This window comes from Rhea americana, unplaced genomic scaffold, assembly GCF_003343005.1.
Source record: "Rhea americana isolate MKP2758 unplaced genomic scaffold, rheAme1 scaffold_243, whole genome shotgun sequence".
NCBI lineage: Eukaryota > Metazoa > Chordata > Aves > Rheiformes > Rheidae > Rhea > Rhea americana.
In genome coordinates this window covers 535,925-549,856 of record NW_028186361.1, presented here as the reverse complement: position 1 = coordinate 549,856, position 13,932 = coordinate 535,925, and the positions used below count along the sequence as shown (strand labels likewise).

The 13,932-nt window shown below is 41.5% G+C and overlaps 1 protein-coding gene across 3 annotated transcripts in view; it reads right to left on the bottom strand.

Moving 5' to 3' along the window:
• The window catches only part of LAMA4 (laminin subunit alpha 4), a 107,652-nt gene that overhangs the window by 67,689 nt on the left and 26,031 nt on the right, over positions 1 to 13,932 (bottom strand). For all 3 annotated transcript variants that reach the window (XM_085306632.1, XM_085306633.1, XM_085306634.1), the window contains one exon: positions 86 to 210. In XM_085306632.1, coding sequence (XP_085162758.1) covers positions 86 to 210 — 125 coding nt within the window. The remainder of the gene's footprint in view (positions 1 to 85; positions 211 to 13,932) is intronic.

Below are 13,932 nucleotides of genomic sequence, written 5' to 3'. Positions count from 1 at the left end.
CATCCAGGAGCAGGGGATGATGACCCCAGCTGATAAAGCACCAAAATCAGGACAAATCAAAGAAAACCAAAAACTCTTTACATACTTGGTAACTACTGGCAGAGGGCAAGGGCAAGGCTGGCAGAATGTGGGTGGTCCTCTGACGACGTCCCCAATGAAGCCATCTGGACATTGCTCGCAGTGCTGTCCTGTTGTGTTTCTCTGGCAGTCCTTCAGTTAAAAGAGAGAGAGTGAGGATTATTAAGTGAAGGTGCTGCTTAATTCAGAGCAGAAATCATTTGGCTGAAGACCTAGTCATGCAGAATAAGGGCTGGTGCCAGACCCCAACCCTTCRAGGCTTTGACAGATGAAGCCAAACGTGTTTGTAAGCAGCACTGCTACAAATAAAAATGCTTTCAATGATTACATTAGATGGCCAGCAAGTATTGGCAAGGTGCAGTACAGGACAAAACAGACATATGCGCATGCTGAGTGCTGGAGCAAATGCAGCACTACCTGTCGTTAGAGCTTTCGTGAGCATTCAGACATAGCGATCAGCTCTGCTTCAAATTGTGTGTGCTAGCTAGCATGATCTCTTTGACTGGAACAAAAATACCATGAAAAATAGCTGCTGGTAAATGCTATCAACAGATATGAGTGAAGACACAGGTTTCAATGAAGCTACTCCTTGGACTTGATGACTAGAAATGAACATAAAGGAATCTGCAGGTGAACAGTGGCTAATACATCAGTGGCTCTGATGCTTTTCTCCTGAGATGAGATGTGTTATAGTGTTAAAGGATGTTTTATCACAATATCTTGTTCCCAGCCTTGGAGAAGGTCTATTTAATGGATGCAAGAGGCAGGAGCCTGATTTATCTTTCTCATGCAAAACTGCGTTTCCAACAGTCTTTCTATGAAATACAGAGCAAATGCACAAAACCTCACTTAATAAACAAATTTCATCTCCACTGCTTACTGTTTATGAGGAAATATGCTTACTTATGCAGAAGCAAATTGGCCACTATTTTATATTGCCAGGGTTCTAGGGAAATCAGTCCAGCTATGATAATTTATATTGAATATTTGTTCTGAAATATTTCATGATGCTGGGTACAAGATTGTGCCTCTCACATAATATTTTCTGTCAGCAAACAATGTCATGCTTCACTGTAAACAATTCTAAATTGAATTCAGAAGTTCTGCAAGATGAAATAAGTGTTGTTATATCATTCTTTTTAGAAGTGGACACACTGAGATACAACAGGTTACATGAGCTTTCCCCTATGCTATGGCAAGGCCGTGGGGTGACTGCATGAACAATGGCAAAAAGACTCCAGACATCTAAGCAAAATATCCAGAAGTTATTATCAGAAAAACACAAAACCTCAAATTCTGGCTGTCTTGTGAGTTACTTTTCAAAGAGTAAGTTGCAGAAGTGCTTTTCTTTCTTGCAGCTGTGCAATGGCTTTTGCAAAGTCCCTCGATCAGAACTCTCCAATTACACCTTTTAGTACTGATATGATACAGCAGCAAGGAGTCAGCTCCAAGATAGAAATATGTGAACTGTTCTATATGGTGCATATTTGTCCATTTGTCATTTTTTYCCTCTTTTTCAGACCTACGAACAGGGGATTGTAGGTGCTATGGGCTCATGAATCTGATTTTCATCCCTGGTAGGATGACATGGTCTGTAATAAAGAACAAGAACTCTGAGTACATGAATAAGCTTTGCCTGAGTCTGGGATTTCTATTTCATTAACCAGCTGTATGAGGATGCAAATAATCAARTATAAAAGGGGATTCAGTGAGCATAACATATGCAGATTTTCAAAAAAGCCAACTAAGTTGTCACAGAGCTGAAAGACATTCTCTTTTGTGAATTGAAAGCTGATAAAGACTAGGTAGCCAAGGGGAGAATGTACTGGTCACTTTTCAGAATGAGGAGGAGTCACTAGTGGGATCATTTAGGCTTTGGTGCTGAGAGAAATCTTGTTCAATATTCACCAGTGTCTTATAAATAGAGACCAAAAAGGCTAAGACTGTTCAGCTGAGGAGACAGAAGGGCTGATGGAGGTGTGTGATTGAGGTGTATAAAATCACAAAAAGGGTAAATAAACTGAATGAAGAACAGTTGTTCACCCAAATCCTGCAGTACAAGAACTGAGGAGCACTCAGTGAAACTAGGAGGGGGCTGGTTTAAACTGACTTTAAAAGGTAACCTTGTTACACAGAAGGTAGAGAACTGCAACTTAACAGGAGGCTGAAAGATGACAGTATTTGCAGATTCAGAAAGGGATTTCCAAGAGAAATTAATGGCCAATGGGTCCATAAGTGTGTACTAAAAGTCCTCAGCAGATATGTAACTTCTAGTGTTCCCTAATACGGTAACTATGGTTGCTGATGGAGTGTGAAGCAAATAGCCTTCAAAAACTATACAGATTGAGGTACTTTCCTCAAATAACATGTTCTGTTGCTACCACTGGAGAGTGAATATTAGGCCACAGAAATCTTTCATCAGGCCATGCAGGACACATCTTGTGTTCCTATTTTCAGAGTTGGCACAGGTACTAGGAAATGACCTTGGTGTCCCGGCATATTCTCTAGTAATCATCTAATCACATCACATCACTATCCTGTTAGCAGCTGGCAGTCTTTGGAATAACAGGGAATAGGCTGTGTGTCAGATTTCAGGTGCATTAGTAGCGCTCCAAGAGGGAGCTTCCACAGTGCTTGCCCGCAGCAAGTTTGACTGTGGTCAGAGCAAATGGCACTTCTCTCAGTAGCACCAGGCTCGGGGTAGGTGAACTTAGCTTAGCAAGTATTTTTCAACTAAGCCAAACCCTACAGATTGGAAATTGACTTTCTCTTCCAGTCACGGTGTGCTCTCTGAAGAAAAGAGTATGAGGAAAAAGGAATGAGAGTGGGGAAGACAAAGCAGTAGGGTTTCACTTGCACAAGCATAGCTAAATGAATTTCATATCAAGACATCATAACCTTGATTTAGTGGCAGAATTTTGTCCTGGCGACACTGATGGGTTGTTTTTATTAATTTGTGACCAAATACCATCAATCTTTATTGAAAGGCTTCRTTTTAACGAAGGACACTCACCCTTGTGAAAGCACACGGAATCACAAAACCACAGAGTGGCTGTGGCTGGCAGGCACCATTAGAGATTGCCTGTTTCAACCCCCCTGCTCAAGCAACATCAGCTACAGCAGGTTGCATGGGACCATGTCCAGTCAGGTTTTGCGTATCTCCGAAGATGTCTCCGAGGATGGAGATTCCAAAACCTGTTTGGGCAACCTGTTCCAGTGCTCAGTCACCCTCACAGTGAAGAATTTTTTTTCTTATGTTCAAGTGGAATTTCCTGTGTTTCAGTTTGTGCCCATTGCCTCTTGTCTGGTCGCAGGGTACCACTGAGAAGAATCTGGCCCTATTCTCTTGACAGTGTCCCAACAGGTATTTATACACATTGATAAGATCCCCCTTGAGCCTTCTCGTCTTTGGGATAAGCAACCCTAGCTCTCTCAGCCTTTGCTCATATGAGAGATACTCCAGGCCCTTAATCATCTTTGTGGCCACTTGCTGGTCTCATTCCAGCAGATCCATGTATTTGTTGTCCTGGCAAGCCCAGCACAGGACCCAGTACTCCAGATGTGGCCTGACCAGTGCTGAGTATCGTCTCTCTCAACCTTCTGGCAATGGTCTTCCTAATGCAACTCAGGAGGTTGTTGGTTTTCTTTACCACAAAAGTGCATTGCTGGCTCATGTCCAACGGGTTGTCCGCTAGGACCTCCACTTCTGTCTCTGTAAAGCTGCTCTCTGGCTGTTTGGTTCCCAGCCTGTACTAGTGCCTGAGATTATTCGTCCCCTGGTGCAGGACTTTTCACTTCCCTTGGTTGAACTTCATGAGGTTCCTCCCTGTCCATTTCTCCAGGGGTTTGGATTTCCTCTGAATAGCAGCACAACAATCTCTGTATCAGCTGTTTCTCCCAGTTTTGTATCTGGTTGTCTTTTAAACAATGTCTTCCTCATTTGAATCCCATTAAAACTCCTCATTAAGAATTACTCATTTAGTTCAGACTCTTTTTGATTATAGGAGACTTTGCTTGTTTTGCTGCATGTTTTATAACCACACCAAAGAGTATCCTACTGCACAACAATTATTTATTTCTATAAATTATTTATATAAAAAAAGTGATTTGACTAGAGAACTTTACAGCAGGTAGAATGACACAGAAAAGAAAAACATAAAATCTTTATCTCCGTGAGTCTTTAAATAGATTAGATGGTAGTAGTTGCAGTGTTAAAATTTCCCTGGAAATTTTTCATAGTAAAACTTGTCATAGAGAAGAGAGCACTTAGTATGCACAAAATAGAAAGTTCTTTTAACTAAAAGGCTTTAAATTGAAAGAAGACACAAAACTTGGCTAGGAGGAGGGGAAGGAAGAGCAGATAAACTCAGAAGAGTAAATGAGGGCAGAGTTATAGACAGCAGCTGGGGAGATGTCCAAACCTTGAACTCTTCTCTTACAAAGAGTACACAAACAGCACTGCTACTGAGACACACAATGTGAGACACAAGACAGTGGAAGGCTCATACAGTTTTAAAAATAGGTTGCATTTGTCATTATTCAATGAAAATGTGATTTTAATGTACTGCAAGAGAAATATGAGAGCATTGGCAGTGAGAGCTCAAAGAGAAAGGACAATCTTATATCTGAAGCATGAGTAGGCTTCAGGTGGTCTACATTCAATTGCAGCCTTTGTCATATACATCCTTTTTGCTCCAGGCAATTCACTTCACCTCCCTTGTCCCCAGTACCTCAAGCAACACATGGGCATTATTAGAATAAATCCATTAATCCATTACTAGTTTCCAAAGCTAAGATTCCTATTGTGAGGAGCACAGCAGGGTAGCAGGGGAGCTGATGTTGCTCCTTGTATCTTTAGTATCTTCTAAACCAAAGGGAAGTGCTAAATGACCCTTTTACCCCAAAGACCCCATTAGCCAAGTATCTGAAGCACTTTTGCAGTTTTTCTCTGGTTAGTGATTATATAAAAGTGGTTTTATCTTATTAAATGACTCAGAACTCCTGTAGGTATTTAGAATCATATTTTTTAGTAATAGCAAAAAAAAAAGTGTCCTTATATTTTATGTTCCATTAGCTTGCATCTCTAACAAAACTTTSACTACGATAAGCCTATGAGACACCTCTAAAGGCAAGGAGGACACTGCAGCTCTTAAGTGATTCTGAGACTCAAGTGGCACTGGTTTGGTAGTTTGAAAAAATGTTTTGTTTCTGAGCTGGTCAGTTTTGACAGAGAAATAATCATGAGAAAAAGAAAGAATGGAATTCCATTTTCAGCATTTTTGTGAAGCTGGATTTTGAAGAAGTTCTTTGCTGTAGGAATTACAAGTAAAAGGGTACACTTTGTCCCAGTGTTCATACACATTTTAGAATGAAAGCCATCATTTGCAGTTGGTGGCCTAAGTCTGACTGTGTGTGTGATTGTTCAGTCTTTCCTGTCCCAGTGGTTCATTCAAATGTATTCAACAAAATTGGTGAAATGTTTGGTGATATTGCTGTCTCCTTTTTCAAACACAGAAACCCAGTAGATACTTTTTGTTGTTATATTTTGTTTTCTTTTGAAAAACGGAACACTGAAGTAACACCCCCCCCAAGTAGTCAGTGATACATCTCTTAGGGCATCAAGCACTGAAGCTAGCAGAAAATTGTTGTCTGGTTTTGCAGACAACAGAGTAAGACATGGTGCAGTTCATGAAAGACAGATATTCAACAACCATGCAGTTAAAACTACTGCARTTGGGCTTTATAATATACCATTTTTTGTAAACAGTGTTTTGAATTACAGTAAGTTAAAATTCTAAGCTAAATTCTTTCCATATGCCCATGTTAATACAACCCTTATTTTCACTAAACAAAATCCAAGGCAGAAGTGTCCCTCATTTATGGACACTTCAGYTTCAGGGAAAGTAATCAAATGAAATAGCTTCTAAAAGCTTCTAAACGAGGATGCAGTATATAATCAGTCATCCACTATTACATCAGCAGGAGCTTGTCAGATGACAGAGTGGCTGGGATGCATATTTCTGTGTTGGAAAATGCCTTAGCTGCTCTAACTACTCTGATCTAATACAGTATCATCAATCAGGGTAGGCACTCCTACATGTCCCTTACTGTAATCATCTATACTTTACACATATGCAGATGAAAAGGTGCTATGGGAGGTTATGTGGCAATGGTCATGAGAACTGAGCTGCACTCATTTGCTTGGAAAGGAAAGCTGGAACCACTRTTCTGAGACTGCAGAGCACTTTGTGTGATACAGCTCTGGTCTGTAAATATGCTTTTCTAGCCTATAAATATGTTTATGCACAAATAAAAATGAAAAGTTTGTTAAATCTTTTCAGGTAATAGTACTAGAACAAATTTCCCAGCAAAAGACAAACCTCTTTTTCTATAAATATTGCTAAAAGTCAAAGGGGTGGTAATCTGCCCATCTTCATTAGGTACCTAAACGTAAGTGAAAAGAGCTCCTTCTAATGGGCTGCAAAGGCACCAGCTTCACTAAACGCAGTGAATAGGCACTTATTTTAGGGGGATTATTTCATTAGATGGCTAACACTTATGTGTGGGCTGGGTGGGCTGAACCTCCTCCACAGGAACCTAGGATAGACCAATTTTCTGTGTACTCTCTAGGAAAAAGACAGGACCTTCCACAGAGTGATGYGGAGCACTTGTGTTAGGCACCTAACACAGGATGGCACAGAGACTCTCTAGAGCATAGCAGTTAGTACTCAGCTATGCTTTTAGTGAAGTTAATAAAGTTAACAAAAAACAAACAAAATTGTGTGTCTGAAATATTATTTGTGAAATCCAGAAGTGTCCTCCCTAACAACTATTGGGAATTCTGGTCTTTACTTTGCAGTTGAGAACAGTCTTTGTTACCATAAASGAGGAATTATTATTATTTTTTTTCCTATTTCTTTTGTTTGCTAAGAGGCATTCTTGTAGCAACTGCTAATGCAGAAAAATGATGAAAATGAATAAATTATGTAGCTGAAGTGATGTAAATGGTTTGCATTTCTGTGCAGTATGTCTGTGTTTATTGCTGAACCAGTAGCGATGAGCTTGAGACATAATATTTGAATGTAGATTCAGAATTCTCCAAATTTGTGATATGCTCTCCTATCTGAGGTTACAGAACTGGTCAGTATTGTCCACTTGGGAATGCCCAAATTCATAGCTATCTCAAAATAATAATAGTAAAATAAATACTTCATCAGAATTACTTGAAATCCATGAGATTTACTTTTTTTTTTTTTCCATCTTTCATACTGGTGGTTTCAAACCTCTCTCTAGCTACTGGGACTGAGATGCAGTGTTAGTTTTTAGAAGTACTTATGGAAGAAGGAAATGAGACTCTAAAGAGATCATTAAATATTGTGCAACTTTAGTAAAAGTTTAGTAAAGTAAAGCAAACTGACAACCTAGAACAATTAGAACAGCAAAAAAAAGTAGCTCTTTACCCAGTCTGGGTCAATCTACCCCTGAATGTCAAAGTTTCGGTTTGTAGGACTTGCATTAACAAATCAAGTGAAAGCTGAACAATATTGCCAATAAAAAACCTGGCCCTGTGCTTTCCTATCCTGTGGCCTTGTCCTTGTACAGTGCAGCAAGTGCTGCTGAGAGCAGGCAGGGGTGCTATGGTATCTCTTGCTGTCACAACCTGACTTCCTACATGTCTCTTCTACAGGCTGCATGGGGAAAGGAAATGAAGTGGTCTCCTGTTGGGGTCACTAGTATGAATTTTTAGCAGAAAAGGAGGACACAAATACTAAGGTAAAAAATATTCTTAAGAGAGAAGGAAATAGCTATGTCTGAGGCAAGACTATTAATGCTAACACTATTGACACCCAGTGAGTACCAAAATATTCTGGAGGATGGCTGCATTTCAGCCCCAGACTGATAGCTCTCTTTATCTTTCCAAGCATAGATCACCACAGTCCCCAACACTATAGACAGACATAGTCCATCTTTGTAGAAAGAAATGAGTTGTAAACTGCAAGGCTCGTCTTGAAGCCAGAAATATCTAATAAGCAGGAGAATTTTGCTAGTTCCCTGCTGCTTTCTGCTTGTGCTTGATGGATGGCTGTAGATCCACTGGCGATCCTCCAGACCTGCCTTGGCAATCATGTGGAACATATTATCCTCTTGGGCAGAACTGCCAAATCCATTCCAACCTTTCCACTCAGCTGTAAACCCAAACACTTGAAAACAAATCACTTACATGACAATATGCTCTATTGTTAAAAATTCCATAAAAGGCTGAAAAGGATTCCAGCAAATTTATCCTCTCCACCATTGTGACCCTTTGGTCTTTTTTGTTCTCCAAAAAGGTTTTGATTTTTCTATTTTTAAGTAGTCTTTGGATGCCCTGTATACATACTGATCAAATATCCAGGACTGAGATGATAAAAATTCACTCTGAGATTCCTAGATAGACACCAGTAAGTATACCTTTCGCATTTTGCTATAGTATTCTCTCCAGACTTGCTCTTTCTGCTCTATGTGGTTCCATGCATTTACGAAGGTCTAACCATAGAATAATAATATTTACCCTTCATTAATAATAGTAACCTCAGAAAGGACAGTGGTAACTCAGTTCAACAAAAATTTTACCTAGATACTCAGCTTTGTAATTTCTTAATTCTTTCATCCTTCCAAATACATTTTAGTGAGCTTCTGAAATCACTGCCACACTACTTTTCAGTCACCTCAGGTGACCTTCCTTCCCTAATGTATACAATCAAATGTTTTAATATGGTAGATGAAGTCCTGGCCATTATGCTACTCGGATGAGAATTCATTGCTTTAGACAAGCAATTTCAGGTCTATATGCCATTTGTTTCAGAGCTGACAATTGTGACCTCCATGAAGTTCTGCTCARTTGCTGAGTCATTTTGAAGCTTGCTCTCATGTCTGAATTTTCAAATGTTGAACCCTCAACAGAGGTGCTCTAAAGAAATAGCTCAGCTGTGGGTTGCTGGTGGGGTATGATCCGGAAGTGATAAAAGAGGCAAAATATTCCTGCATATCTTTGTATCTTACTGTCAGTAAAACCTAACTGCTTGGGCTTTAGCAGGAGAAATGCACATTACTCCTTCTACAGCCGTCTGTAGCTGTTACAATTTAATCCAATTAACATCACTATATGGTTGTTTCCAAATTCAAAAGCTACTGGGCCCTACAACAAGTGACTTCCTTCTCTTAGCTAGGCTTAAGAATGTTGCATTGATAAGTTCAAAGTCTAAAAATAATACAAAAAATTGGTATTTTTTCCTCTATTAGTCTGCCATGTATCACCAAGGTGTGTGTCACAGACAACTAATGACTTTGAAATGAATTTAACATCTGTATTGCATTATGTCATAAATGGGAGTTTATACTGGGCTGACTGCTCTCCTGTCTTTTAATACTTGGATGATTTTTTATATTAAAAATGAATTGATAGACTATTTAGTTTTAATGACAGGATCAGGTGACTGATCTCTGTACCAGTTTTATGTGGACATCTCTGCAAGAAAGGCTCTATGTGCAAGGATTTCTTCTGTCTGGTTATCTGAAGAGAACTTTGAATCATTGATTCTATCATTCAATAGGCTTTTAGAGACTCATGGGGTTGATTTATACTCTATGAATAAGGCTGAGAGAAGATTTAAGAACAGAATGCTAACCCATACTTACGTCAGCAGAAATTAAAGCTGTGAATACTTTACCCTAAGGCCTAATTAATATATGTTTAATTTTGTTTGATTTTAAATTCAGGGCAGAGGCCAATGAAAATTTCATTAATTTGTATGCTGTGGGAACTACAGTCACCAAATTGATTTGGGGGATTTGCATAACATTTAGGTCTTAGAGCATTATACTGAATCTGACCCTTATATTTCATCTCTGTTGGAGTATATGCTTTTTCATTTTCATACTGCCCTAGATGTGTTCATTTATTCAGTTCCTGTATCTTAGTTATTATTTCAACTGAGATTCTCTGAGGAGTCCAAAAGTGATAAAATTTAAGAACATTCGCTTTTTAGGAGCAGGGAGATACCAGGCTTGTATGGATATAAACAAGGGGTGATGAGAGCAATAACAAAGACCCATCAATATATACAGAATCTCTTTGTTTTTTATCTGCCTTTCAAACACTAACTGAATGCAGAAACTCTTACCTCACACCTCATTACCAAGTGTGAGGTTTAACACTGAAAGAGTTATCGGAATAATTAGCCTAAAAATTTAAGGAGAGAGAAAGCGGTGAACTCTTAATACCAGGTGGTCCTATCTATTCCCAGGAACTCCCAGCCATACAGGTAGCTACTTCTCCTTGGCCCCAAATGCCACCCTAAGTGGGTCTTTAGCCAGATCCATTGTTATGCTTCTCCAGGCTTTCCGGGAGAAGTGATCCTTAGGGAAGGGCTGCTTTGTCCACTGATTCTACTGCAAAGCAGATTGCTAACCTTCAAGTCTCTTCTTCCCAAATACTCCCATTTTTTTCATCTAGCATGCTTATTCCTGATCTAATCCAAATTCCATCATTTTTACTTCTGTAAGCATTTCTTCTCCCACGTTTTCCCAGGCAAATTTCCCTAGTCTTCAGAATTAGTGCCTAACAGAGACAGCAGACACAGCAGTGTTGCACAGCAGTGTTGCACAGAAGGGTGCAAGAAAGCACCATTGTTTCCAATCATAGTAGTGTACGCTTCCTCAGATACGGTCATGACACGCCACAGATCACTTTTGCCTGTAGCTGTTGGAGTCACAGCATCGGCTGTGTCAGAAGTTTGGACCCAGACAGACCCTCTGACAGCAGATGTAGCTCTACAGGTCTGAGGTTGCAGGGAGTGCTTGGGAACTCTCTGTGAGGCCTGGGCTGACAGTCAGCTCTCCTGCAGAAGGTGTGCTGTTGTTGATGAGTTGTGTTATTAGGTAAAGGAGTTACAGGAGGAAGTCAGTAGGCTGTGTAACATCCGAGAAGATGAGCAAGAGATAGGGTATTCTTGGAGACTGTACAGCTCCAGGAGTCCTAACAGCCAAGAGCAGTGGAGTTGCTGGAGGGCTCTCTGCTGTGGTGAAATGATAGCTCATAACACTGTAGAAGAAGGCTAGAAACTGGTCACTTCTCATAAGAGRAGAAAGAATCTTACTCTTCCTGAAGACTGGCAGCTGAGGAACAGGTTTAGTGCCCTCCAGGCTGAGGAGGAGCTGGGCATGGCTTCAAGGGAAGCAACTGTGCCAACTGACCCTGTGCCTTGCAGGAATACTTGGAAGAAGCAGCAACTGATTGTTGTGGGTGTCTCCCTGCTGCAGAGGACAGAGGCACCTATCTGCCAACCTGGCCTCCTGTCTAGAGAGGTTTGTTGCCTGCCAGGGGCTTGAATATGAGATGTCATGGAAAGACTGCCAAGGCTTGTCCACGTGTCAGACTATGGGTTGAGATGTGATCCACCTCACTAAACAGGGCTTGTGTGTCTGCCAACAGATTGGCCAGCCTGCTAAGGAGGTCTTTAAACTAGAAAGATGGGAGAAGGGGAGAGTTATAGAGATAGGGCAGTCAGCAAAATGCAGCTCAAGTCGGGATGCCTCCAGCAGCTGCATGCAGTCAGGGAAGCGCACATGGAACATGACTGGAGGCATTCCAGTTGTACCCCTCCTAGGAAACCTGCATTCTCAATTACCTCTCTGGAAAAAAAAAGAAAAAAAAAAATGCCTGGATGTGATCCTGTGTAACATGCTTTAGGCGACCCTGCTTGAGCAGTGGGGTTGGACTAGATAATCTACAGAGGTCCCTTTCAACTTCAATCATTTTGTGTTATTCTGTGCGTATGTGAAACTCCTGTGTACCAATGCACACAACACGGGGAATAAATAGGAAGAATTAGAGATCTGTGTGTGGTTGCAGGCCCCTGATCTCATTGCAGTTACAGAGATATGGTGGAACATCTTGCATGACTGGAATGCTGTCATGATGGCTATATGCTTTTTAGGAAAGACAGGCTAGGAAGGCGAGGTGGTGGAGTTGCTCTTTATGTGAGAGAGTAACTTGAATGTACTGAGCTCTGCCTAGGGGTGGATGAAGAGTTAGTTGAGAGTTTATGGCAGGCCAATATGGGTGACACTGTTGTGGGTGTCTACTATAGACTACCTGATCAGGAGGAAGAAGTCAATGAGGCCTTCTATAGACAGCTGGAAGTAGCCTCACAATCATAGGCTCTGATTCTCATGGGGAACTACAACCATCCTGATATCTGCTGGAAGGACAACACAGGTAGGCACAAACAGGCCAGAAGGTTCCTGCAGAGCACTGGTGATAACCTTTTGACACAGGTAGTGGAGGAGCCAGTGAGGAGAGATGTGCCACTGGATCTTGCACTGACAAACAAAGAAGGAGTGGTTGGAGATGTGAAGACGGGGGGCAGCCTTGGCTGCAGTGATCATGAGATGGTGGAGTTCAGGATCCTGCAGGAAGGAAGCAGGGCAGTAAGTAGGATTGCAACCCTGGACTTTGGGAGAGCGGACTTCTGCGTCTTCATGGACTGAATTGGAGGAATCCTAGGGGTTAGGGCCCTAGAAGGAAGGGGGTCCCATAGAGCTGGTTAATATTCAAGGATCACTTCCTCTAAGCTGAAGATCAATTCATCCCTATGAGTAAGAAGAAAAGCAAAGAGGAAAGCAGACCTGCATGCATGAGGGATTTGCTCCTAGGAGAACTCAAACAGAAGAAGGAAGTATACAGAATGTGGAAAAAAGGACAGGCCACTTTGGAGGAATATAAGAATGTTGTCAGAGTACACAGGGATGCGATGAGGAAGGTCAAGGCCCATTTTGAATTAAATGTGGCAAGAGATGTCAGGGACGAAAAGAAGGGCATCTTCAAATACATCTGTAGCAAAAGGAAGACTAGGGAAAACATGAGTCTGCTACTGAATGGGGAGTACCCTGGCGACAAAGGATCCAGGGTAGGCAGAGTTACTGAATGCCTTCTTTGCTTCAGACTTTAATGTTAAGGCCAGCCCTCAGGAATCCCAGACCCTGGAGACAAGAGAGAAAGTCTGGAGAAAGGAAGATTTTCCCTTGGGCAAGGAGGATCAGGTTAGAGAGCATTTAGGCAAACYTGACACCCAAAAATCCATGGGCCCTGATGGGATGCTCCCACGAGTACCAAGGGAGCTGGGGGATGTTGTTGCTAGGCCGCTCTCCATCATCTTTGAAAGGTCCTGGAGAACTGGAGAGGTGCCTGAGGACTGGAAGAAAGCCAGTGTCACTCCAGTCTTCAAAAAGGTCAAGAAGGAGGACCCAGAGAATTACAGGCTGGTCAGCCTCATYTCCATCCCTGGAAAGGTGACAGAACAGCTCATCCTGGATGTCATTTCCAAGCAGGTGGAAGAAAAGAAGGTGATCATGGGTCGTCAGCATGGATTCACCAAGAAGAAATTCTGCTTAACCAATCTGATAGCCTTCTATGATGGAATGACTGGCTGGGTAGATGAGAGGAGAGCAGTGGATGCTATGTACCTTGACTTCAGCAAGGCTTTTGACACTGTCTTCCATAACATCCTCATAGGTAAGCTCAGGAAGGGCTGGCTAGATGAGTGGACAGTGAGGTGAATTGAGAACTGTCTGAAAGGCAGAGCTCAGAGGGTTGTACTGAGTGGCACAGAGTCTAGTTCGAGGCCTGTAGCTAGTGGAGTTCCCCAGGGGTCAGTACTGGGTCCAGTCTTCTTCAACTTCATCATCTATAACCTGGATGAAAAGACAGAATGTCTCCTCAGCAAGTTTATTGATGATACTAAACAGGGAAGAGTGGCTGATATAGCAGAGGGCTGTGCTGCCATTCAGAGAGATAGGCTGGAGAGTTGGACG